Source organism: Marmota marmota, unplaced genomic scaffold (assembly GCF_001458135.2).
Source record: "Marmota marmota marmota unplaced genomic scaffold, marMar, whole genome shotgun sequence".
NCBI classification, from domain to species: Eukaryota; Metazoa; Chordata; class Mammalia; order Rodentia; family Sciuridae; genus Marmota; species Marmota marmota.
In genome coordinates, this window is record NW_025999968.1 from 10,862,076 (window position 1) to 10,889,993 (window position 27,918).

The 27,918-nt window shown below is 39.2% G+C and overlaps 1 protein-coding gene across 1 annotated transcript in view; it reads left to right on the plus strand.

Moving 5' to 3' along the window:
* The window catches only part of Myh15 (myosin heavy chain 15), a 123,065-nt gene that overhangs the window by 92,542 nt on the left and 2,605 nt on the right, over positions 1-27,918 (plus strand). Inside the window, 8 exon segments of the mRNA XM_048803852.1 lie at positions 6,544-6,691; positions 11,737-12,005; positions 12,008-12,088; positions 14,366-14,490; positions 17,349-17,422; positions 17,424-17,462; positions 24,724-24,931; positions 25,105-25,308. Of these exon segments, the coding sequence (XP_048659809.1) occupies positions 6,544-6,691; positions 11,737-12,005; positions 12,008-12,088; positions 14,366-14,490; positions 17,349-17,422; positions 17,424-17,462; positions 24,724-24,931; positions 25,105-25,308 (1,148 nt within the window).

Consider the following 27,918-nt stretch of genomic DNA (forward strand, 5'->3'; position numbering starts at 1 on the left):
TATCTTGGTTTGTTTGGGGCACTTTCTTCCCTTGTTTTTTCATGTTGTCTATGTGTCTTCCTTTCTTGCAGTGTGGATCTGAGATATTACAGTTTCTTCCCTATATTCTTGTAGTACCCATGTAGATTGTCTGTCCCTCACCTTGATGTTGGGCTTCAAGACCCTGCTGGTGTCCTTCAGTGTATGCTACTGCAACTAAAGATGGTGGCAGCAATAGCTTAGGTAACTCAAGATAATAGTGGAGGTGCCCCAAGATATATGCAATGTCTTACAGAGATAGGGCTGAAAGAGTGGGCCTTACAATGTCTTTGGGCTGCCTATTTGGACATTAAGCTGTCTCCAGGCATTGTCTGTTCTCCCTAGATGGAGGCTACTGTGTGGGGAAGGCTATGTCCCAAGATGTAGGTGGGCTAGGCCTAGGCTCCAGGTGAGGCTGCAGGTCTGTGGGGGCCTGGGCCCTGGCCCTGGCCCTGGCCCTGGCCCTGTCTGCAGGTAATTAGGAGCCATTCTGGGCCTCTAAGTTTTTAAATTACTACCACTGTTTTTACATCAGACGCTTTTCTAGATACTTCTATCATGTTATCTTATGTTTTGTATCAGTTTTATTAAGCAGGTAGAATTCATTATACATGAAGAAACAACGGCTGTAAGAAGATAACTTGATGAAGGTCACAGAGCTAGAGATGCAATGTGAAGGAATTTGCATAGTGAGATGTCTTGATTTACATTTTAGAAAATCTTTCTGGCTGCCTTCACAGGGGCTTCCTATTGGTCTACAAAGCCACCTTGATTGAGCTCCAGTCTCCTCTTGTGAACTTACCTCACACATCTGCTTCCTTCATTAATCTCCTCCAGTTCCCCTGGCTTTCTGTCTGCCTCTTAAATAAGCCTTTATAATTCATACCTTAGAATTGTTTTAACTGCTATTTCCATTGCTGTTCCCTCCCCAGAGTTCTTTGAGGAAGGATGAGAAGACAAATATTATATATCATGTTGGGTTTTTTAGAACTACTAGAATGTCTATTAATAAGTTTCCATGATGACTTTTGTGTATTCCCTTATTCTTTTTTTGATTCCTTAAGGCAAAGACTTTGTCTTTATCTCCTTTACTTCTATAATACTAATGCCTAAAATGGGTACTCAAAAATACATGTTAAAGAAGAAGAGAAATAATTTTAATCCAAGTTTACCTGATTCCAAATCCTGTGTCCTGCTCAGACTCAACTTGTATCAAGGCTCCTCATTCACTGCCCAAGGATGCCTGTCTGGCTGAGGGTGCCATTAAATAAGCTTTGTGCTCAGAGCTGCAGTTTCCTAAGATGATTCTGCTTTTAATTTGTGAAATGGACCCATGAAGATTGGTCAAGTCTCTGTTCTTCCTACTATATGAGGTCACCTCCCAGGAATAATGCTGATTAGTTGGCTAGACCACAATTTTTTTTTCTTTTTTTTTTTAACCAGAAAATTTGCAATTTATTTTCATTTATAGTTTAAAATACTGTTAACTTTTAGATCACAAAAAATTCACATGTAAGTAGAAAAGTCATTAATATTTAACATGAGTAATGGTTCATTTCTTACCGGTTATTGAGATTATTTTTCATCATGCTGTTTAATTCCGTTGTCACAGTGGTTTTAACCAGGGGTAATTTTGCACTAAAGGACATTGGCAATATATGGAGACAGTTTTGTTGTAGTGACTAGAGGTTGATATTGGCATTTACTGGATAGAAGGTGAGGATGCTGCTAAACATCCTACAATGCATATGACAGTTCTTTTTTTTTTTTTTAATTTTTTATTGTTGGCTGTTCAAAACATTACATAATTCTTGATATATCATATTTCACACTTTGATTCAAGTGGGTTATGAGCTCCCATTTTTACCCCAAATACAGATTGCAGAATCACATCAGTTACACATCCATTGATTTACATATTGCCATACTAGTGTCTGTTGTGTTCTGCTGCCTTTCCTATCCTCTACTATCCCCCCTCCCCTCCCCTCGCCTCTTCTCTCTCTGCCCCCTCTACTGACGTTCATTTGTCCCCCTTGTATTATTTTTCCCTTTCCCCTCACTTCCTCTTGTATCTACTTTTGTATAACTCTGAGGGTCTCCTTCCATTTCCATGCAATTTCCCTTCTCTCTCCCTTTCCCTCCCATCTCTCATCCCTATTTAATGTTAATCTTCTTCTCATGCTCTTCGACCCTACTCTGTTCTTAGTTACTCTCCTTATATCAAAGAAGACATTTGGCATTTGTTTTTTAGGGATTGGCTAGCTTCACTTAGCATAATCTGCTCTAATGCCATCCATTTCCCTGTAAATTCTATGATTTTGTCATTTTTTAATGCAGAGTAATACTCCATTGTGTATAAATGCCACATTTTTTTTTATCCATTCATCTATTGAAGGGCATCTAGGTTGGTTCCACAGTCTTGCTATTGTGAATTGTGCTGCTATGAACATCGATGTAGCAGTGTCCCTGTAGCATGCTCTTTTTAGGTCTTTAGAGAACAGACCGAGAAGGGGAATAGCTGGGTCAAATGGTGGCTCCATTCCCAGCTTTCCAAGAAATCTCCATACTGCTTTCCAAATTGGCTGCACCAATTTGCAGTCCCACCAGCAATGTACAAGTATACCCTTTTCCCCACATCCTCGCCAGCACTTGTTGTTTGTTAGAAATCAGAAAAAATACTTTAAACCCATGACTCTGTATGTGAATATATATATAATATATAATAAAATCATATGTATACTATTTTCTTTGTACAAACATATGATTTTATTATATATATATTATATACACATACATGTACCTATATAGATACATATGATTTTATTATTTCATTTTTGACTTTAGTCTATGACATGTAACAGATAGAAGGAGGAAAAGAAAGTGGAAAAAAAGAAGGATAGAGAAAAAAAGAAGATTTTTTTAAGCCTTAAAAAATCATTTGATATAGGCCTGCTAGGAACTTTAAGGAGGAAATCATCTCATTTTTTTACAACATTCTGAATTTGCTCAGAGTTTCATTACCTTTTTGCAGAAGGTTATAGAACCTTAGGCTTAAAAAGGATAATGTCATCAGCTTCACATCACTTCAGCATGAATCTCAAAACTGAGCCTTACACTGCTCTTTCTTGGTATCTTTCTTTCTGAAGAGCCCAGAAGGGCATTTTTGAGTTTTTCTGTCTTGAGCAATTTGTAGGAGTGTTCTTTACCTTCTAAAGGGCAGGGTAGTGCAGTTTGCTTTTGTTCTTAAGTTATGGTTCTATCATAGCTAATCCACAAAATAGCGCCTCTGGTTTACGCAGGTCATAAAGTTTTGAGGTTCGATACATGCTGAAGAGGAGTTTTCATTTCGTAAAGTATTATAAGGTTCACAAGTGGGTGTATATTTGGTAATACCTATGCTTGTGGTTTTTGCTTTTTATTTTTCTAATTATCATTATCAAAAGCAAAAAGTGACTTTTAGATTTCAACCTGTTTGGCATATAGTATTACTTCCACTCTCCCAACAAAATATTTTTTTTTAAATATAAAATCTGAGTTTAAATGTCATGTTACTATTGTGTTGATTTCTGTATTATATAACCTATGTCAAGATTAAGTTTATATTTTTATTCAATTCTGTATTCTGATTTGCTACTCCAGTGAAAAACATAACTTTAGTACATTTCTTAGTTTGGCAATATAGTTTGTATATATTTTACTCATACATTGTAAATGATTTTTTTCAAGCTTTTTAGTACTATTCTGTGACCTAGCTATTTTTATTTTAAGAAATTTAGCAGAACATGTCATTTATGCAATAATTTTACCATTGGTTACAAGACTAAATTTTTGTAACAACGTGATAATAATCTTGCTATGGATACAGAAAAAACGCTCTGCTTTATGCTTAAATGCATACTGCTAATTGTCATCCCTATCTATTGCTTTTTCCCCTCCCATATGGTTAAAACTAACAAAAATTGTAAATTACTAATGCTGGGTAAATATGTGTTTAATTATTTCTTTACTAAGGGAAGAAAAAAATGTTCAAAAAGGGATGTATATAATATTAAATCTCAGATAAACAAAAAATCTAAAACATTTATTCATTAAATAGTACACTTTATATTTTCTATCAAACATGATTCAATTAGTTTTTGTAATGGACTTTTTATGTTCGTCTTAATCACCTTGGTAACTTTTACAAGAGTAGTGTTAATGTTTTACATTTATTGAGTGAGTTAAATGTCCTCCTAGTAGTATACTTCTTTCTAATTCAATGAGTTTCCATTCTTTTATATGAAAAGGTCATGCCCTAATTTTCTCAAAGCAACTTGGTTATTTTTAATATATTTTATTTTAAATATGGAGTATAATAGCTCTCACACCATGGCTTAATAAGTCAGTGGGGTTGAGATAATGCAATTACCTTGTTTTCTTGCATGAGTCAACAAATAGAGTTCATTAGATGGTTGAGTCTCTGTATAATATAAAACTATTGTGAAATGCAAAGCATATTTAAAATTTCTCATGCCTGCCTGCTCAGAATGCCATATTAAATAAGCTAAACTTTTCATGTATAGAAATATCATTGATATTTTTGAATTTTAACCATATTAAACATTTTACTTGATCAAAAATTCATAAAAATCATATATTTTGCCAACAGCAAATGTAACAGGCCAGTATTATTGAAAGGTCATTTTAATAAAAGGGATATACTTAGCAAATTCATTATACCATGGGTTCTTTCCAATCAGATCACTGTCAAAGCAGATAATCATGATTCTCTTTCTCATCCAACAAAGAATATATATGCTATTATTATACATTAATTATGTCTATTAATATTTAAATTGGCACATATTGTGTGGATTTTCATCTGATAAAAATATTCTTTATTGTAGAAGTATCTAGAACAGACCGTACTACATTAAGCCCATCCCCTTAAACTCTATTTGTTATTTTAGGAGTTTAGAGAATTGACAGATTTATCTGTACAATAAAACATCTCTGTTAAATGCAGAAAATAATTGAGTATTATTTATCATAGAAGAACTAATACAGAATAAAGTTTGGAATATCAAAGTTACACGTTTTAATTTTCTTTCCTCTTTTTAATACATTTTATCATCTAAAGATTGCATATTATAAATTAATATCAATTTTAAACCTTTATAGATTTCTGAAATATATTTATTTAAGTGCCTGCCATTTCTGGAAGTATGGAATTGTGATAAATTAATCTTTTTTCCATTGGTCCTAAGTTTCCTTTCTCCTAACATCAAGCTGTGACTAATTTTAACTTCATTTTTTTACCTCATGAAATCAATTATATTAAGTGTGTAATATCATAAGCACAATTGTATACATATGTAATTAATGTAATTGGACTTGTAATTATTTAACAACCTTAGCATTAATCTTCAAAGACAGATGATTCTCTATTCTTTAGATTCTAGCCATCATTAGCTAGGCATCACCAGAAGACTAGGGTATGTTTTCTGTGCTATAACTCCACCACATTGTTTAAAATTAATAATGTAATTAGAGTTCTTCTTTGAGCATTCTTTCTTAAAGTAGTTCATTAAAATATAGAATATGTTTTTATGGAGGGACTTTTTAACAATTTTGATAGTGCTTTAAAAATATTTTCTCATAATACTTTATCTTGCTTGAAACTATCAATACCTCTTAATCATATATATATATATATATATATATATATATATATATATATATATGAATCAAAACTATCAAGGGGGATGCNGGCAGCATATTGTTGGGGCTAGACCACAATTTAATGACAGAAATTTTCATTAAACTCAGCAGGAGCTACTACTATACTATACAGATAGTTATCTAGATTTAAACATATATTAATCAAAATGAAATTAAAGACTCAGTTTTGACAACTCATGTTCTGGGCACAGTCTCAGTGTTCAACAGCTACATGTGGCTATTCATTATCATCTAAGACAATGTACACATAGAATATTTTGATTACTACAGAAAGCCTTGTTGGAGAGCATGATTTTAAAGTGATGAGAGGTGAAGTTTTCAGAGGTTTACAGGTGAGATTAAAGATGTTTCCTAATCCACTGAATAAAAAGGCTAGTCTGAAACACAGTGGTTCCTTGTGATTCAAACAGGATCTGAGTCTCACATATCAGTTAAAACAAATCTTAGTGCCTAAATAATAATGAACTTCTCCTTGCTATCTTTTTGTTCTCCACTACTTCTAGGACTCCAAGCCTGTCCATCACTGAAGCCCACATACTTGGATTGCCATTTCCCTAAATGGAACTCTTTCCTATCTTAATGGAAAATTAGTTACTCCCTATCCTTTCTCTTCTTGTCCCAAATTTCACCCCTGATATTATCTTGTGAGGTTGAAGTTCTGCTTGAATTGTGGCAGGTTGTTATTAACTTTATCTTTAAAAAAATTTATGTCACCTCCAAGAATTTCCTTGTTAATGATGGTGTGCCATTTTTAAAACATGTGTCCCTTCTAAATAGTTCCCTGGCCCATTTGCTGTAAACTAGGCATGACTATGACCTTATGTGAGGAAGAACCAGAGGTCAAGGCTGAGCTTCACTGGACCCTACCCAAAGGCAATACTAAAGTGGTGCAGTGGAGAAAGAATTATGAACATGATGTCATCCAGAGAACTGAAGAGTTGGAGGATGCTAGGTGAGTAGTGCAGGATTATCCTTCACTTGGGGCTGATCACACATAGGAGTCTGAGAATAATGACTGTGTCTTCAAGATCTCATGGTGTATTTAGCAAATCTTTGCAGCATGCATGAGCAAGCCCAAGACCAGAGCAAAATCATCACTAGTGGCAAGAAGCACATACTCTAGGAGGCTAAAAAGTATTGTTAAAATGGAAGAGACTATAAAGAAGTCCAGGAGAAGAAAGAAGCCCCTTTATAGGGGTACAAGTGAAATCTTTATTGAAGATATATCTTCAAACTATGGTCTGAAAACTGGGATATCACTTAAAATACTACATTTTATTTGGAACACCTGAATAATTGAGTATGTGTGTATATAAATATACATATTCATTCATCATAGTTGTGTCTCTGGTGTATAATTTATAGACTAACAAGTGCAGCTCTGTGAAAATGGACAGAGATATTTAGAAACATATTAGCATCTATCAGCCTGCTTTATGGGACAGAGGTTGCTTTGAAAAGAAGTCATCCCCAGGCTACACCTAAGGTTAGAATATCAATTTCATAGCCAATGCCATGAAGAGGTTTTAAAAGTTTCTCTCAGGAGCTATAGAAATTTGGAGACTAGCTAAATGAAGACCCAGTACCAGGGTACAGTACTGAAAATATTTGCTTAGTGGTTGAGAGACTGTATATTTGAGAGAAAGCATCAAACTAACCTCAGCTTATAATCATTAAGGGTTTACTGAAAAGGATGTGTCCCTGGCCTGGTAACTTGGCAGAAATCCAGTGCAGATCAATACATTTCTTTTTAACTTCAACCAGAAATGATGTTTTTTGCGGTCTTCACCTAAATCGTTGAGCCTCATTACTGTGTAGTTGTGGAACAACTGCTGTGTTCTGTCCCAGAAGGAGTACCAAGTGATCCATCTCTGTATCTGCAGTAACTTAAAAAGGGTTTTGAAATGACAGATACTAAAAATACCTGTGGTAGGTGTTTTACAAAAACTCTGGACCCCAGAAAAATGGGGCTTTGAACTGTAATGCTTCCTTACATCAAATCTGTCATTTGCTTCTAAAGTAAGTGTTTTTTCTTCTAATAATTGAAGATTTCAAGTTGAAGTTCCTGTCATCCTGTTTAATGGTTTCTTTAATGTGTGATGGTTAATCTGGATTGTCAATTTGATTGGATTATGAGTTTCTAGGATTAATACTTCTGGATGTGTCCACAAAAGACACATCCATAGATAATTAGCATGTGGGGCAGCAAACTGAGAAGAGACCCCCATCTAATCTGAATATGAGCATCACAGTCCAATAGATTTGAGTCTCAGTTGGAACAAAAAGCCCAAGCAGGAGGAATCTGAGGCAGATGTAAGCTCTATTCTTAGTGGGTGTGTTGATTGTTGCTGCCGTTATCTGAGAGTATTGGACTCCAGCTCCTTCTCTCTTTTGGTCTGGACTCTGAACATTGATTCTCCAAGGAGTTCCTGGGCCTTTAGTCTTGGACTTGGGCTGCATCATTGGCCCTTTTATCTGAGGCTACAGCTTCTTGGACTGAGCAATTATTGGTTCCTCTGGTTCTTTGGTGTGCAGCCAGAGGTATGTGGGATAATCCAGCTTCTGGTGATGAAGCCAATCTAATAAATTCCCCTTTTTATAATCATACATATAAATATTCTCTTGGTTCTGTTCCTCTAGAGAAAACTTACTAATCTACACATATAGTATACAATGGCAAAGGGAAGACATTCCCATTCCAAAACAGAGGAAATGGGAGCATAAAAAGGGAGGGGGGCCAAACCAAGACAAAAAATTAGGCAGGGCAAATATTAAGTTCATTAACTCCATGTTCAGCATTGAAGGCATGTGGTAGGGAGATGTGGGCCCAAAAGGGCTTGGGCAGCCCTACTCCTATGGCCTTGTTGGTTGCAACCCACATGGCCTCTCTCCTGACCTGACTCTGTCCACAGACTGCAGATATTTTTGGCAGGTGGTCCACAGTCCTCATATTTCTTACTTCTTCAAGTCTCCATTGCAGTGTTGGTTTCATTGTCACAACTTCATGCATCACCCTCTCGGGTTACCCACAGGAATTCTGACTCTGCTACTCTTTGCCTAAAATACCATGCCTTCCTTTGAAATCTCAGTGGAATCCTTCATGAGCTCTTAACTTCAGCATCCTGCATTCCTGCAGAAACAGCACCACATGGAAGATGCCAAGGTCTGCTACCAGCTTAAGTAGTAGCTGGGCCTTTTTGAACCCTGGCTGCAGTAGCCTCTTAGTGCCTGAGCAGCTAAGTGTGCCCCCTCAAAATCTCATATATTAGGCAATGTGGCAATGTTCAGAAGTGAAAAGATTGGGTTATGAGAGTTTTAACCTCCTCAATGGAATAATCCATTTGAAGGATTAATGATTTGAATGGATTACTGGTTTGTAATGATAAGCAGGTGGGTGTGGCTGACAGGGGCCATGTCCTTGGACTATATCTTGTCCTTGGTTCCTCCTGCATTCTATGACTTTCTGCTTCCTGAATGTCATGAGCTGAGCAACCTTTTTCTGCCACACCCTCCTCCATTATGTTCTGTCTCACCTCAGGCCCAGAACAATGCACTCAGCCACACATGGATTGGACCTCTGAAACTGTGAACCTAAAATAAACTTTTCTCCCATGTAAGTTTTTCTTTTTCTTATAGTCACAGCAATTAATAGTTGCCAAACTAGGTGGGTAGAAAAGAAGGAAAGAATATAGACTGCTTTATGACCACATGAATTTGTTTGAACTAGTTTTGTAGGATGTGACAACTAAAGGAAAAGAATAGGCAACATGGTAATATTTGAAGATCCTTTTGATTTAACAATTATTTGAATGCCAAATATATCCCTAAATATATCTAAATCCCCTAGAGGTAGGCAACTACAAATATATTTAGGATCCTATGTTTTTCAGTTTGGAAATTTGAAGATCTGCCTGATTTGCTTTCAGGATGGGGTTCACATGAGTTAGATTAGCAGAATCAAGCTCACCTAAGCCCAATTACTATTTTGCCTTTTAAAAAAAAAAATTGGAGTTCAATATTCTTCAAGAATAAGAATTTGGTTTCTTACTCTCACATTTATTTACCTATGCTAAGCAACTAAGTAGGTGCTCATGGTTAGCAAGTTAAACAGCTAAATAGGTAGCTTTTATTAAATATAATATAAAATTATCAGTAATATAAGGGTGACCTGTTTTGTTTTTTTTTTTTATTTGCCCTGGAATTCCCCAGTTTTACCATTGAAAATCTCATGTCCTGAGTCCCTCAGCATTGTGGATCACCCAAAGTACACTTCTGTTTTCTGGGTACTAATCAAGTATTTCTAAAGTAGTCACAATGAATGTAATTATTTTATAAGACTCCTGTTTTAGGTTGGATAAAGTATCAGGATATCCTCTTAGGAAGAATAAACAGAAAGTGAAGTGACATGGTCAGAAATCCAGTGAGCAAAGAGTTGTTGCTTGAGCACAGAGCCTTCTTGAATGCTGAGCAGAGACTGGTTTTGTAGGATTCCACCCAAAAAAGACGGGGCGGGGGGGGGGAGCTTTATTACCACACTGCTCTATTGAGCTCTGTGATGTTTAATTTTGGTTCTTAACTTGGTAGGAATGAGCGATGACTAGAACACTGGTAAAGAACACAAACACTTTGGGTTTGTTTCTGTGGGTGGTTTCCAGAACCTTGTTGGTCAGAGAAATGAGAAAGACCCACACCGAATGTGTGGTCCAATGTTGGTCCAGTGGACTGGGGGACTAGATGGAACAAAACACAGAGGGAAAGGGCAGCTCCCACTGTATGCTAGAAACTTCTTCAGTTGAAGTGTTGTTTTGTTTGCTTGCTAGCTGTTGTTTGCTGCCATCATCTCTGGACATCAGATGATAGATTCTTCAACCTTTGTACATGGACTTGCACCAGCCACTCTCCTGGGGCATCCAGGTGTTTGGTGTTAGGCTGGGATTACATCACTGTTCCCTTTTGTTCTGAGATTTCCAGCTTCTTGGGCTGAGCAGCTACTGGCTTCCTCGGCTATCCAGCCTGTGGACAACTACTGTGCAACTGTAAGCCTCTGATTGTGTAAGCCAGTCTAATAAACCCCTCTTATATATACATTCTACTGTTTTCACTCCTCTGGAGAGCTCTGACTAATGGGACTAGTTGTGTGGTGCATGTTGATTCATGGGGACCTTTTTCAGTTTAATAACAGTGGAGAAGGAAAGCTTTGGCATATACTGTTCCTTTCATCTAAGAAGTGTAATGAGAGAGCAAGAATGGGACAGCCAGCAACCCTGCAGGAGATGTAAGCAAGAGAACACATTTCATTCATTAAGAATTATTGAGTGCTGTGTTATGGGGGTGATGGAGGAAGCACTTTAATAAACCACTCTGTCACAGAGGATGCTGGAGTGACTAAAGGGTCCCATAAGAGCACTGGGACCTGTTAAGTGGACGTCATGATGGGTGGATCTAGGATGAATAGAAATCTCAGCACAGGAGCTGATACGTAGAAGACATTAAGAGAGAAGAGAAAAATGTGTCACGTTTAGGAGCCAAATGATGAGAGGGTGAGGGAGTGAGCAGGAGAGCGTGAGTGTTCCTTGGAAGCAACACAGCCAAGGAGTTCTTTAGAGACTAAGTGTGCCTGAGGATTTTCACATAGCTTACTATTGGTAAGGGGTTCAGAACAATCTTATTTCCCCCATTTCTTATGAAATTGTCAATAAATTATGTATTATTTATTAAAGTTTTAGGGCAAGTAAATATTTATAGGAATTCAAAGAGATTCTGAGTTCCAAGTCTAGGCTTCAAAGAAAGGGGAAATAAAATCCATGCAGTCACAGGAGGCAGAGGACAGTGGCCAGCCGAAAACTGGGTTCTTTAGGTAGAAGGACCTGCTTTTATTTCATTCTATTAAGCCAACCTCTGAGGCCATCCTATTTGGTACCTGAGCCCTGGACAGACTTGATGAGCTCTGTGACAGTTGATGTCTCACATGATGTCCTGTGGGCCTGCCCCTCTCAGGAAGAAGCTGGCAATTAGCTTACAGGAGGCTGCTGAAGCCATGCAGGTGGCCAATGCCAAGAATGCCTCTGTGGAAAGGGCCCGGCACCAACTGCACCTTGAGCTGGGGGATGCGCTGTCTGAGCTTGGGAAGGTCTGCTCTGTAGCAGCTGCACTGGACCAGAAGCAGCAGCAGTCTGAGGAGGCCCTTGCTGACTGAGGGAAGCAGAAGCATGAGGAGTCCCAGGCATTACAGGCTGCCTCTCAGAAGGAGGCCTGAGCTCTCAGCACAGGGTCCTCGAGCTCAAGCACACTTATGAAGAGAGCAGTGAGGACCAGGAGACACGGAGGAGGGAGAACAAGAACCTGCAAGGTACTCTCAGCTGGGCTTCCAACCCAAGCAAGAGCCAGGAGCCAGGAGCTTGGGAAGAGCCTTGGCTACAGAGCAAGGCTGTCTTCTGTGGGTGGAGAGCCTTGGCCTATCCATGTTCCCATTCATGTTCTAATTTTTTAAGGTTTAGGGCTTCATTGTGGCATTTTTTTTTTCTATAGATGTTATTTGCATGAAATTAATTGTAAAAGTAAAACTAGTTTTATGCCTTTAGCTCCAGTTCTACTCAGTAAGGAAACCACTCTGAAGAAATTCTTGATATCCATAGCCTTACATAGATTTTCCATGTATATATTCATATGTCTCTTTTAACCAGATTAAAAATTGTTCCATACCTTTTATTCAGTATATTTTATAATTTAACAAATATTTGTATAGCCCATGCTATATTCTAGGTACTGTTTTTCATACAGCTATTCATTGTTTAAGTCTCATAAGAGCCTTGATGTTAGTTTCATGTGTGAAATGGATATTATATTGAGTCACATAAGTAAGGTTAAATGGTTTGGGTGGCTTCACAGTGGATAAGTAGCAGATCTGGGAGTTGAGCAGCTGGGCTCCAGGGTGGACACAGCTATGCTCCCTTCCATGTACCTTGTAGTTCATTACATGCCTACGCATGAAGAGCTGCCACATGCTTTAAAAAGCTAGATAGTGTTTCATAATAGGGTTGACCAAAACTTATTTAACCTATTTACTTTAGGTCTAAGTTTTCATAATTATAAATAATTCTATATTATATATTGTATACACATAAATATTTCAGCAGAAGGGATTCATAGAAATGAAATAGCAGAGTTAAAGAAATGAATTTAAAAATTTTAACATGCAGCCAATTTACCCCACCACCAATCAATCGCATGATAACCCCAAGGTGCCCTGGAGGCAAGTTTGTTACTACTGCTTTCTGTCTTGACTTCCACAGTCCATGATCACTGATTGGGCTTTGAGGGGTGCTCAAAAACTGGATAGAAAACTTCAGCTACATCCAAACCTGGAGGGTTTGTTGTAACAGATGGCTGGGCACAACCCCAAAGTTTGATTCAATAGGTTTGAAATGGGGCCTGTGAATTTGCATATCTAATAAATTCCTAGGTGAGGCCTATACCAGCTGATCTGAGGACCACATGTGGTCTAGAGTGAGCCTTGGAGTTTGGGCTTTTCTGAAAAGCTCTTCAAGTGATTCTAAGGTGCAGTCAGAATTGAGAAAAGCTGCTCTGAGTTTTCTCTGAGGAACCGTTCTTTGGATAGGACATATGTGAAAAGGGAGTATAATTTACATGAAAATTCTCATCTAATGCATTGTTCTGTACTTCTTAAAACTTTTGTCATATCTTACTCGGGCACACCTATACTCCCAACTGCTCAGGAGGCTGAAGCAGAAGGATCACAAGTTCAAGGACAACCTGAACAACTTAGTGAGATTCCGTCTCCAAATAAAATTTTAAAAAGGTAAGCGTATATCCCAGTATTAGAACACTCTGCTAGCATACACAAGGATCTGTATTCAGTCCTCAGTACAGGGGGAAAAAATTACACATTTCACCAGTTCCAGATCTCAGAACTAGAACAGGTAAACTCCTGGGCTCTCTCTACTCCTCAGTGTGAGGTAATTTCCAGAGATACAAGACCTACACTATACTAGGCCGGTATAAGGTGGCAGAGGTTTTGTGACTTCTGGAAGCCTCTGTCACAGGCTGTGTTCATACTAAGATAGCCAAAACTTTCAAGTGCTTGAGTTGAAGTCACTGTCTTTCCTGAGCCCCTTGTGTTCATCTAGCCTATCTGAGGCCATGCGTTGGCTGCTGGCAGACAGTGACCACCTGATGCTTTAAGGTCTTGTTCTAGTGTTAAGTGGTGGCTTACACTGTGTTGACAGCTAAGCACTTCCACTGGAAGTGTAGGGATTCCAGGTCTGTGTCTGGGTGTACTTCCAGGTAGACTCTGAAATGGCTCTAACAAGCAGAACCACCCTGCAGAGTGCACAGGCTGTCCAATGTCCCTGACTCTAAGAAGCACCATCCTTCCCATTTGCTGACAGTTTCCTGGCAGATGGCAAAAGAATATGTAGACAAAGGGATGCCTTTTTCTAATTGTAACACAGATCCCCTGTGAATTAATGGTGGCTCTACTATCAAGTTTCCAAAGGATTACATGAACATGGTCCCAGCAGGCCTCTAGGAGTATTCGGATGTGCTTGTTATCATGGGTCTGAGGCTGAGCCCTCTCACTCACACTGCTATTCTTCCCTCTCTCCAGAACAGATTTCTAGCCTGACAAACCAGGATAGAAAAGGGACCCAGACTTTAACTGAAATGGAAAAGGTCAAGAAACCGATTGGACAAGAAAAGATTGAAGCCCAAGTGACACTAGAAGAAAGGGAGGTATGATCTCGGGAAAAAGGAGGTTTTCCCCACCAAGCAAAAGAGAAAATCTGCAACCATATCCTGACACTGGCTTAACTGATTACTACATGCTGGGCACCATGCCAAATGCTTGATATGCATCATTTTAGGTAATCACCCCCTAAAAATTATTTTTCCCATTTACAAAGGAAGAAAATGAGGCCCAGAGATCAGGATGAACACTAGTGAATACAAATCTCCTGATTCTAATGACTAGAGCAACTGTGGCTATCTTGTTCCCCCGTTTATCCCCAGTGCCTATACTCTTAGAATGCAGCCTAAGGACAAGTGCCTGGGCACCACCCAGGAGCTTGTGGGAAATTCAGAATCTCAGACCTCTCCCCAGCTCCAGTGAATCAGAATCTGCATTTTAACTAGATCCCTTGATGTTTCCTATGCAGGCTAACATTGGGGGAAGCACTGGCCTGGAACCCTGCTGGCCTATAGGAAGAGCTCAACAAGTACTCATCCAAAGTTGAAAGAATATATACCCTCCTAGCTGCACACCTTTTAAATAGAGTCCATCAAAGACACTTTCCCTCAAAAAAAAAAAAAAAAAAACAACTTTAGTTTTTCCAATGAAATTCCCAGAGATGTTCTCAGATATGTGCTTCTACAGTTTTTCAGGAATGTTTTCAGTGTTATGGACTCAAAGTTCAGCAAAAGTCTCTGGCTTTATCCCTGAGTGTGTGTGAGAGATTGAAAGGGAGATCTTTTTCCAAAAATGATGCTGAACTAAAAAGGGAGTTGTGCTGTGACAGTTATGAGGTGTTATAAAAGCCCTAAAGAGCCTTTTTTCTTCCAGCTGAATTTCATCAGTTTGACTCAACCTTCTGAATAGACACAAGGACACTATTATTCAGCCCCTAATAGCACATGCCTGTAATCCTAGTGAGATTCTGACTCTAAATACCTCAGTGGTAGAGCAATTGCCTAGCTTTCTCAAAGCCCCTGGGTTAAATCCCCAGTACAGGGTGTGTGGGGGGGAAATATATATATCCATATATTTCCATATACATATGGAGATATATATGTGTGTGTGTATATATATCTACCTGTCTACTCACCTACTCACCGGTAGAGAGAATGATTTTTTGAAAGTGTAACAGCCAGTCAGTTTGGGGAAGGGAACTTTTGGAAAATATAGTAATATAAATTTAGACCTAAAGAACTGCACTGGACAAGCATTGTCTGTTAAACCTCATCACTGCAATTCTGTAAGAAAGCTGTGATGCAGAAGAAGGTAAGTCCACATTACCCTTTATGAAGAGTTTTCAAGCGCACAGCTCTTGCTTTTTTATGCACAAATGTTGCCTGAGATCATCCTCATTTTATATAGAATCCCTTCAGGTGGCAGTGTGGTGTCTGATAGCAAGTCTGGTTCTTGTACAGTTGAGGCATTTAGCTTCATCTAGTTGTTATCTTTGGCCCTCTGCATCCTGCCTGGGGGCTTTCTGAAGCTACCATCCTAACTAAAAAAAGTAAATTTTATGGTATAAATTTAAACATTATAACAAGACAATGAGAAATACATTTGAAAGAGGTGATTTTAGTTCTATGTAACATACAAGCATCTTTGTATATTGAATCAACCAGGACTCACATCAAAGGTGATGGCTTAAGACCACAGCGCTCATACCATTTAGTACCACTAGATGGCAATGCGTGCTATTAGACTTTTCTCCAGTTGTATCTTCAGCCACATCATAAATACTTCATCCATTTGGACATATACTCTTGGCTTTGGGTTATTTCTTTTCCTGGTTGAGCATTTGTGAAAAACATTATTATTTCTTCTTTTAATTCCATAAAACTCAAATTATCACAGGTCACCTTCTCTACAAAGATTCATTTCTCAGGGTATTCTAGAGGGTTAGAAGTGAAAGTTTCCTCCTGAAGAAACTATACCACTCCCTCAGAAGAAATTGCCATCCAACCATTTTGATTTCTTTTCTATTGAAGGTAGTGTTCAAAGACTATCAAAGGAGGCCTTATTAAAATTTCTAGTCAATTTTACTTTTTACTTTTGATGGTATGTGTTAATCACTCCTCAGAGCAGATTATAAAACATTATCGGAAGTTTCCACTGCCCTCAGAACTGTTAACTGACCAACAGAGCATCATGCTTATGCCCTTATATAACATTAGCATGCTCCATGTGTGTGTTGCTTCTTCTTCCTTTATAGACATTTTATCTGTGAAACAAACTTTTAAATATTTCTTCAAACTTACACTGTTAGCATTGAATCTCCTTTAAAACATCCCTGGAAACAATTCCCTGACCTAGGCAACAATCAAAGGCTCAGGGGATCTCCCCATGTGTCACAAGAATCCATTTGTAGTAATAGTACTCATTTAGGTAACAATGGCTCAAACTTAATGCTATGTGTCTAGTGCATTCTAAATTCTTTTATTTGTTCTTTATATGACAATATTTGGGCACTATTCCATTTCTTATTCTCTGAACACATTCAGCTTCCAACCTTCTGAGATGTTGGAATTAAAAGATATAAGGTGGTAGTTTTGTCCCAACTTTGATACATTTATTGATTCACCCTGAAGATGGAATATGTTAGAAAAAGTCAAGAGTAATAAATGTAAGCATATAAATATGTTACAGACAAGATTGAAAATTTCTATTTTTAAAAATTCCTTAGAATTCTTGTTCTTGAGCTAAGCTGAAAGACCTTAGAATGTCAAAGTTGTTAGTGAAACGACAAAGCAATCATTCATTTTTCATGTCACCCAGTTCTCAGGTACCTGATTTAAACCTAGATCTCTCTCAATAAGTTTTGTCCAAAATAATACTTCATTTAATTTTTTTAAACTTATTCCAGGGAGCTCTGGAAAATAATCTGGAAAGCAAGATTCTTCATTTCCAGTTAGAACTCATGGAAGCTAAAGCAGAATTTGAAAGTTTTAGAGAAAGAGGAAGAAATAGAAAGTTTTAAGTAACTAAGATTATTTTGGAAAAGACAATAGTTATGTATTTCAGGATACTTGAATGAATAGGACTCACTGTGTTTGGCTGCTTTTCTGACCTCTTTTGGGATGTTACCAAAGAAACTAACACTGTAAGGGAATCTTCCATTAAATGCACTGCTATTAACACAAGGGAATACCTTCATATAATTGTTTTAAATTTAATCAGCTTCTGCTCTCAGATGTGACTCAGGATAACACATTCTTAAAAAGTGATGTATAAGGACCATGTGTACTATCTGGGTCCCCTGTGTCAAGTCTCTTCCTTCAGCATTCAAGAAACAGACTGAAAATGCTGAACTATGGAGGAAAGAACTAAAAAGTCGGGTGCTGTATGTTAAGTAACATCAGAGCAGAGTGAGGTTTTCCCATACCCCTGCCTGTACACTTAGACATTTGTTTGGTGAGGGCAGAGCCCATAGCTAAGAGCCTTATTGAATCTCTGTTGAAGCAGCTGAGTCTTAATAGGAAACTCAATTGGATGGGACTCAGGCACTTCTGGATCTTTCCATAACTTCCGTATAACAAGCTGATGACTGTTGACATCCTATTTCTTAGCTTCTTGGGAAAGTTAGGGAATAAAGAAGCACCCACATGTTACAGAAGGTGGTAAGGAAGATCAGCAACCTGGTGATGGCTAAGCGTTTCACACTCTACAGATCAAAGGCACAATTATAAACACATGGAATTAATGATGATTATATTATCTATCTGAACTGTTCCTTAAGTCAAAGCTGTATGTCAGCAAAGAAAATCATTAGTCAGAGGTTCACCTGGAAATTTATTTTCAATGTGTTTGATTAAAAAAAAATTAATCCTGTTAACATGTTCAATTGACCACAGTCTGTTTTCTGTCCAAACTCCTATGGGGTCCCTATTTAATGAGAATGTCAGGCCAAATTTGGCCCTCTCTGAGCTTTGAGTTATCTTTGCTATCACTCACTGGCATTTTCCTTCAGAGAACTGACTACAGTGAGAAATTCTGGTCTACTTAAGAGGCTCTGAGTCACTGTCTAAAAGAATTTTTTTTGATGAAGGCAAAATCTTTGGGCCTTGATGTTTGTCCTACTTCCTTCCACGAGGAACAAAAATGAATGTCTCCTTTGTGTAGTTAAGAAAAAAAAAAAAATGTGACTACAGGTAACGTCAAATCTGTGCCTATAAATAAACCCAGTTAGGAAAGAATGAATCCTCAGAGAGTCTGTGTCTCATCAGGCACATCTGAATGCCAGAGAACAGTTCACCAATTGTAATAATCTTAGTGCTTTGGAAGCTAGAGATCCACACAGCTAAGGTTAAGAAAAGAAAGAACCAAAGACAGTATTAGTGGTGAAGGTCCTGGAAAAAGAAGGGGCTGGCTGGAGGCGTTGGAGATGAGCTCTACCTAGTTTTAGTTAATGATTCATAGTAGCCATAATAAGTACATCTAGCATCCAGAAAGGAAAGATGAGCATATTTTCCAAAATATCCTGTATACAATTCCATAGCATATCTGCTCTGTGAGTGCAGATTCTATCAAAATGCCTTGGTCGAATCTGACTTCAGGACTAGAAGGAATCTGAGTAGACTGCCAGGGCTAATGCACAAGCATCAACTTCCAGGTAATCCAAAGTAAGCTGGAAATTATAGAGCTCAAAGAAAAACCTTCCTGAGAGAAGAAGAGGTTCAAGGTCCTACATCCACATAAACCATCAGCCTCCAGCTGAGCAATCTATTAAGGCATGACCCAGGGAGTTGAAGGGACCAGGAAAGCAGAGGAGAGACCCACAGGAAAAGACCAGACCCTGGCAGTGCAGCTGACTATGAGGCCCTCAGCTCCTTGGCTGCTGAACTTGTTCTTAGTCTGGTGAGGACTAATCCTGAGTGAGCATCCCAGAGACCTGCTGGTGGTGTGTGCGTGATATAGTTCACTTATTTGCAAATATTGGAGCTCTATGTTGGCAGGATATCGGGCCTACTATTCTAGTTAAGGCTTCTTAAACTTTTATGGATGATACAACTATTTCATGTTTTATTTCTACAAATGTTACTATTGGCATAGCTAGAGGGGGGGAGGTGACAGTGCAGTCACTGATGGAAGAACTTGGAGCTTTGGTGACTGACTTTGATCCTCTCCCTCCTACACATAGGGGAGGAGGCCAGCTTAAAGGCAAACTGGTGTCCATCATTGCTGTGGAGTCAACCCCGACCACCATGACTGGGCTGCGAACAAGGTAGTCACTTTCATCCTGTCCCAGTGTTTCCCTGAAATGCTCAAATGGGTGAGAGTCATGCCACTGGCCTAGAATCCTGACACTTGGTCCATATACTACTCTCTACCCAGGGAGGTGCTTTGGGGAAGGAGGCACTGAAATTTTATATTCTACCAAAATACATCTGTTTTGGTTTGATTACCTGTGGAAGGGATGGGCAAACATTTTCTGTAAAGGGTTAGATACTAAATATTTTTAACTCTGTGAGACACATGTTCTCTGTGGCAACCACCCAGCTTTGAGGTTGTAGTTTAAAAGCAGTCCAACGAATGGGCACCATGGGATTTGGCTCACAGCCCATGGTTCTCCCACCCTGGTCTCAATCTTAGTTTAAGTATCTAGTGGTGCTCCATCATTTTTTCCTTTCTCTGAACTCAATTATATCAAACTTTGCCACATGGTCTCAATTTATATGCACCATTTGATTTAATTTTTAATTGTCTGACTGAGTCTGTCAGGAGAATGTTTAAATTTCTTCCCATTTCTAAGAAAATATTTTTCATATCTTCAGAAAGTAGGGTTTCATTCTAATATGGTTAGCAAAAATACTTCATAGATCATTTAAAGGGGAATCACATGTCTTTGGATTATTGAGAATCTCATATTTCTGTGATACGGATAAGCAACCGTGTGAGAAGATAAAAGAACTAGTGAACTGCCTTTAAAATCACTAGCTTTTCAAACTTTAAGTTTTAATGTTGCTTGGATTTTTGTTTTTGTTTTCTTCATTTAGTTTCTTACATTTGAAAAACAAAGGAATGTCTTACTATATCATCATAATCTTAAGTGCTTTGTTTTTCTTAAAAAAAAAAAAAAATGTGCTTGAGAGAGTTCTCATTTTAAAGATTTCTTGACCAGGCATGAAATGTGTTGATTGTTTAGCAGGCATTCTTCAGGGCTGTGCCATTTCCATTCCTCTTAAACCACAGCATTGTTTGCTTTTGCAGACACTCGTGACGTCTCATAGACAACTGTGAGGAAACTTGTATCTGAAACATTCAGTTTGTCGGCTGCAGAATGTGTTTCTATGCAGAGGATTTTGACACCAGGCCAGCAATGCTTTTGTCTTCCTGTGTAGGGACAGTCGGTTGCAGAAAGAATGAAAGCCTCTGCCATGGAAATCAGAGGAATGTCTTAAAGCTTTTAGTGATGTGGAGCATGAGTGTTGCTACATGAGTTTGCAAGAGCTGTCATCACAGAATACAAGGACTGTGTAGATTACAAAATAGATATTGATTTTCTCACAGTTCTGGAGTTACAAATTTGAGAAGAAGGGATTGCCAGGCTTCATGTCTCCCAAGGTCTCTGTCCTTGGCTTGTAGACACATGGCTGCTTCTTTCTTGGACTGTCCCCACATGGTCTTTCCTCTGTTTGTACACAGTCCTGGTGTCTCCTCCTCTTCTTATAGGGACACTAGTGCTATTAGATTAGGGCCCACCCTAACAGCCTTGTTTTATCTCAGTTAACTCTTTAAACTTCTGTCTCCAAATACAGTCTCATTCTGAGATACTGGGGGTTAGGCTTCAATATATGAATTTAGGAGATAAACATTTCACCCCATAAGAGTTCCTTTTAACTTATGGAGACCTATAGGATTCTTCACTGGCAGAGGCATGAAAGCCCAGCAGCCAAGGACAGGCATGAAAGTTTGACCTAAGTTTGTGAGAGCCAGAGTGATGGGGTTGGCAAAGGAGTGGTCCTAACCCTGGGCTCTGGAGCCGTAAGGACTTGTTTCTCACAGATTTCCATAACTCCTATGAGACAACCCCACCAACATAAGGAGAAAGGTGGTCATGAAAAGTAGGGCCCCGACCTGTGACCAAATGGCAAACTCTGATCATTGTCCTGCTCCCCTGCAGGCTGTGTGCCTCCCTGATCAGCCTCCGAGTTCAGCTCACAGGCTCCATGACAACTCATTATGGAGTTTCATTCTGACCCCAGATGAATGCATTTCTGATGTTTGTTCTGAAAGACTTCCTCATGAGGAAGAATGAAAGAAAGAAGGGCTCCTCCCTTCTTTCTTTTATCTTCCCCATCCAGCACTAGATCCCTGTTTCACAGTGTGAGCTTAACAGGGCACATGTTAGTGATAGCAGTTAAATTGTTCTAATGAATAACCACAAAATTTTGGTAGCTTAAAACAAAAATTTGGGTTTTTCCCAAGTCAGAGTCTAATATAGGTCAGAATTGAAAATAAGCCATATAACTTGCTTCCACTAGGCACCAACTCCTAAAGATTTCACTTCCAATAGTGTCACAGATTGGTGACAAGTTTTTAACATATGGGCCTTTCGGGGATACTTTAATGACAGCATGAGTCTAAAGTGTTTTCATTTTTTAAAGAGCAGGTGAGGGGATAGGTTGGTGAATCTATGTCCATCATAACAGATTAAGTAAGATTTCCAGACCAATCCCAGCCCACCCCCAAGTGAAGCACAAGAATCTTTTATTCCTGTGGGGTATTCCTAGTCTTCTCTGAGATCACCTTAAGAATTATTCAGGGCAAATATCTGGATTTTAATTCCAGAAGTCAGATTTCTTCTCAATTGTGATGTTATAGATATGGAAGAGAGTTCAGGACTCGCAGAAGTAAAAATGTGCATGGCCAAGACTTGGAATGGTGCACTTCACTATGGCCCCAGTCCACTAGCTAGAATTAGATCACATGATCCCCAACCATCTGCAAGAGTGTTGGGAAATGAAAATTGCCTAGGGTGTCCTCCTTTTATCATGGTTTTCCTGTACACACAGCAGTTGTCCGAGCTTCTGTCACTTTATAAATATGGTTTCAGCATAATATTTTGCTTCTTTTGAAGGAATATTAAAACAATTTAATATCACATAGTAATTCGTTTTCTCAAACTCCTAGAGAAAGAGAACTATGCTATCATAGGATAGTTAGTGGCTACAGGCCATTAGGATAGTATTCTGGGTCTCAGAACTTACTCCAAACTTGGTAGCTCTTTTTTGCCCAGTTCTGACATTTTTCACCATTAAAAGTAATATAACAACATCCTCACTTTACTGTTGAACACTCTTGGAAATATAGATATTTGCCCTAAATAATCCTCCAGGGGATTTCAGAGAAGACTAGGAATTCCCCACAGGAATCTTGAAAAGACTCTTGTGCTTTCTTAACTTGGGGGCAAGTTGGGATTGGTCTAAAAATCTTACTTAATCTGTTATGATGGACATAGGTTCACCAACCTAACCCCTCATCCTCTCTTAAAAAAAAAAAAAATACTTTAGACTCATGCTCTAATTAAAGTGTCCCCAAAAGGCCCATATCTGAAAAACTTATCACCAACCTGTGGCACTATTGGAGTGAAATCTTTAGGAGTTGGTGCCTAGTAGAGGCAAGTTAGGTCATTAGGGTTCTGTCCTTCAAGTGGGACCCTAGCCCCTTACTCTCTTTATCCTTGCTTCCTGGCTGCCATGAAGTTAGAAACCCTCTGCCACATGCTCCTTCCCTGATGTACTTCACTGCCATGGGCCCAAACAAAGGGCCAGGTGACTGTGGACTGAAAACTCTGAAACTGTGAGCCAAAATAGGCCTTTCATCCTTATAAGGTAAATATTCCTAGGTATTTGTTCTAGTCACAGAAAGCTGAATAATATAAGGGTGTAAAGTGTAAATTCATGTCAAAGGCATTCTTTTGAGAAGAGAGCCCTAAAGGACCCCGATTGCACAGGGCCACCAAGTAGAATTGGCCTCTCAGGATTGGTTTCCCTATGTTCAGTTGTCCCAGCACTCAGAAGCCACTGCACCCCGTATGGCTCACACTGGCAGCAGACCTTGCCCCCATCATGATGCTGATATGGTAAGCATGCAGACTCTATGAGTTATGGGTTATGGAGGTTTCCACTGATATTTCAAAGGAAAACCTAGAAGGCCAGGAAATGTGTGTTAAGGTCAGAATCCCTGCAAGCAGCCTCCAGTGGGGCCATGTGTGAATCTGTGAGAGTGAAACTGAAATTGCAATGGAAAACCCAGGGTGTTGGGGATGCCAGAAGGTGGGATGCCTGCTGAAGGAAGCTGCAGGGCGAGTTCAGCCATCCCGGGAGAGTTGCCATATGGGCTGAATCCAGCAAGGTCATGGGGCAGGGCTGTCCAAGTCCCATGGGGTCACATGAGGCACCCCAGATGCCATACTTAGAGCTATAGGATTAATGTTTCCCTGCTACTTTTCAGCCTTACTTTAATTCCTCCTAATTTTGTCCCTAGTCTTCCCTTTAAAATAGAGGAGTTCACCTGTGTCATTGCATCTCAGAAGTACATAATTATTTTCATCTTTATGGGGGCTCATAGTACAGGTTTCCTAAGTCTCAGAGGAGACTTTGGACTTGGACTTTGGAGCAATGCTGGAACTTGTAAGACTGTGGGGACCCATGGGGATGCACTAAATGGATTTTGTGTAATGAAATGGATATGAGACTCTGGGAAACTGAGATGGAATGCCATGGTTTGAAATTATTCCACAAAGGCCAATATTCAAGGCCTGGCCACCAGTCTATAGTGCTCTTGGAAAAGGGTGGGGCCTTTAGGAAGTGAGGCCCAGTGGAGGAAAGGTGGGACCTTAGAGGCATGCCCTTAAAGGGGATAAGGGGACCCAGACCCTTACTCTCTTTTGTCTTTGCTTCTTGGGGGTCATAGGTGAGCAGATTCTCTGCTGCATGTGCCCATCATGATGTACTATGCCACCACAGGTCCAAAGCAACAGGGTCAAGTGACTGTAGATGGAAACCTACTAACTTGTGTGTCAAGATAAACCTTTCCTTCTAATAAGCTGATTTGTCTTAGGCATGTGTTACAGCAATGGAAAGCAGAATAACAAAACTAATTTTGTTAATTGCCTGTAATTTTTCTTGAGTTTTAATTTTTTTTTTTCAATTTTCTAAGCTGTTGTGAACATAGCAGGCAACTTTTCTTAATTTGGGTGTGTGATATTTTTCCCCAGAATGTCATTCTAAAATTAGGCAGAAACAGCAGTATGCTATTGAATCCCTTCAGTCTAGTCTGAATTCTGAAGCCAAGAGCAGACTTGAGGCTACCAGGCTGAAGAAGAAGATGGAAGGGGACCTGATGGAGATGGAATGCCAGCTTCACTGTGCCAACTGGCAGGTGTCTGAGGCAACCAAATACCTGACACAGCTTCAGAGTCAATGAAGGTAATATAGGGTGAAGGTGAAATGCAAACTAAGCAACAGATTGTCCTGAGAAATAAAGCTGAGGACAACAAATTTCATCCTGTAAGAGAACAAGAGTATGCTTAAATTAAAAGACGCAGAACTCTGCTCAGAGCCTGTATGCCAAAACTCAGACAGGTCTGTGCTCTAGGCCCTGATTTTCTCTTGCAGGACCTTCAAGAGCAGCTGGATGACAGCACACACCTGAACAATGGTCTGAAGGAACAAGTGGCTATAGCTGAGCAGCACAATTCTCCTCTTCAGTCTGAACTAGAGGAACTAAGGTCCTTGCAAGAACAGACAGATCATGGGCTCAGACTGGCAGGCAAAGAGCTCCTAGAAGCCTCAGAAAGAATCAGTCTTTGCTATACCCATGTGGGGCCCATAAACTCTCCCTATTAGCTGATTCAGTTGGTTGAAGGCAGCAGTTTTTATCCTTGGGTCAGCCTTAAGCCACGCACAGTTGCCTTGTCAAGTCCTGGGAAAGGCATGAGAAACACAGGGAGAGCCTGTGCAGCAGAGCAGTGGTCACACTGTTCAGTCATCAGCACTGGACGCTGGACATCTAAAATCAAGGTGTCCACAGCTCCCTCTGAAACCTGTAAGATAATCCTTCCTTGCCTCCTCCTGGCTTCTGTGGTTTGCTGGTCACCTCTGGCATCCCTTGGCATGTGGGAGCATCACACCAGTTGCTTGCCTTCATGTGGCATTCCCCAGTGACTGTTCACCTCATCCTCCCTCTGGTCTTTCTCTGTTAAAATCTCCCTTTCTATAAGGACCACAGCTTTATTGTTTAGGACCTACCCTAATAACCTCATTTTTTAGCTTGATTAATTCTTTTGAGGCCCTATTTCCAAACAAGGACACAGGCTGAGAAATTGAAGTTTGGAATTATAGCATATCTTTTTGGGAGAGACAAAATTTGACTTATAACACTGACCCTTCTACCAAAAAAAAAAAAAAAAAGGACTGTCAAGGGATTCACAGCCAGGATTCTGGGGAGAGAGGAATGAACATTTCCTAATATTTCAGAGGCACTTGCCTGGTTCTAAGTATCTACTGACAGATATGATAATCTGCTAGTGCTCTGGGTACTTGTGTGAAATTATGTAAGTAAAAAAGCAAAATTCTCAGATCCTTCATCATTATTCCAAAAGCAGGAGAAGCCATGGTGGCTAGGACAAATTTATATAGTCAACAGGTCAAGAAATAAGTATTTTAAGATACCCCCCCATCCCCTGAAAATTTAGCTCAATGTAGATACAAAATGTCTCCACTGTCTTCAAAGATTGACCTAAGGGAACAGCTTAAGAGCATTGCTATGAGTTTGATGCTGCAGACAGCACATCCTGCAGAAGGCACTCCCTGGCCATCCTGGACTCCTTAGGTAGGGGCAGAGTCTTCTTCAACTGAATCAAGAAGTAAGCCGAGAATATAGAAAAGTCAGGGAGAGGCATGCAGGAGAGGGAATTTAGGATTTTCAGGGAAATTCACATACTAGAGCACAGGTTCATTAGGACAGATGAGTAGAAATGATGCCAAGACACAGGCAGGGCCATGTCACCAGGGAACTTGAGTCTGAAACTGCTGGAGTTTGAATTTTATCTGCACATAATGAGGATCCACTGAAGAATTTTGAGTAGCTGAGGGTGAAATTATTGGGTTTACATTGATCAGATATACATTTTAGAAAGTTTACTCTGGTGTTTGTTATGAAGTATAGATTAAAGAAAATAGGGACAGAACATTCATGCTCTGGGGAGTTTAGAAACATCTGTGGGGTCGTTTTAGTTGCCATGGTGACTGGAAAGTACCACATACATTTAGTGGCAGGGTCCAGAGATACTAAAACTCCTTCAAGGTGCTGGATAATCCCATATCAGAAAGAATTGCCCTTTATTGTGCCTGCAGTGAGTATATTAAAATAATGTGTCAACTGGAATTGTTTCTGCTGAAAGGTGTTGGTAGTAGTTTGTACCTACAGTTTGACTTTTGTATTCATGTGGGTGATACAGTCACTTTGGGTACCATGGGGTATAGAACAAATAGGCCATAAGTTATGCATAATTCCCAGCAGAATAACTCACCTGAACATTTTCTTAAGAAAGTTTATAACCAAAATGAGTTGAATTTTTTTTTGAAGTTTATAACATCAATTTTTAATAATTTACGATAAAATACTTCCTGATCCTTGAAATTATAGTGAAAAAATTAAATGGTTACTTTTAGAAAAAAACTTTATTAATTTTTTTATATATGACAGAGAATGTATTACAACTCATGTTAAACATATAGAGCACGATTTTTCATATCTCTGGTTGTATACAAAGTATATTTATACCAATTTGTGTTGAGTGAATTCTTATAATTCTTATAAAAAGTAAATCATCCATTGTCTACATTACTTAATAACTATTGGTGATAAATCACTTGCCATGCATGTTTAAACTGACACTGTACTATATGGGTCCCAGTGTGATGAAAAACTACCATGACATGAAGAAGACATCAACCAAAGGGTGGTGGGGGGTGGTGAGGACAAAGGAGGGGAGGATTTGGGGAAAACTTAAAATAAGGCTCTGGAGACTGAGTGTACAAGGCAGATTTTTCTGAAACTTAGGTGGTGAGAGTCACTAACAGAAAAGTGCCAGTTCTCAGATGCTGCACACCTACTTGACAAGTTCTCAAGTGCTCCTCCCGGTCCCGAGCACTATCCCTTAATATTATCCTGCTTAGAACAAACGTGAGCTGAATCTTATCTTTGTTGATAGCATATGCCCTCTTTGCAAACCTGAGCTGTGAATGACCCTCCTGCCCAATACTCCCTAACCTCTTTCCTACTAAAACAGAACCAGTCAGAGATATTCTGCTTGTAAAGGTTTTAAACATCTCCCTGGTTGATTTTAAATTATTCAATGTGCAAACAAATCAGTGTTCATGTCTGTACCTTCCTTTACAAAGAGTTCCTGTGGAGTTATATGCAGT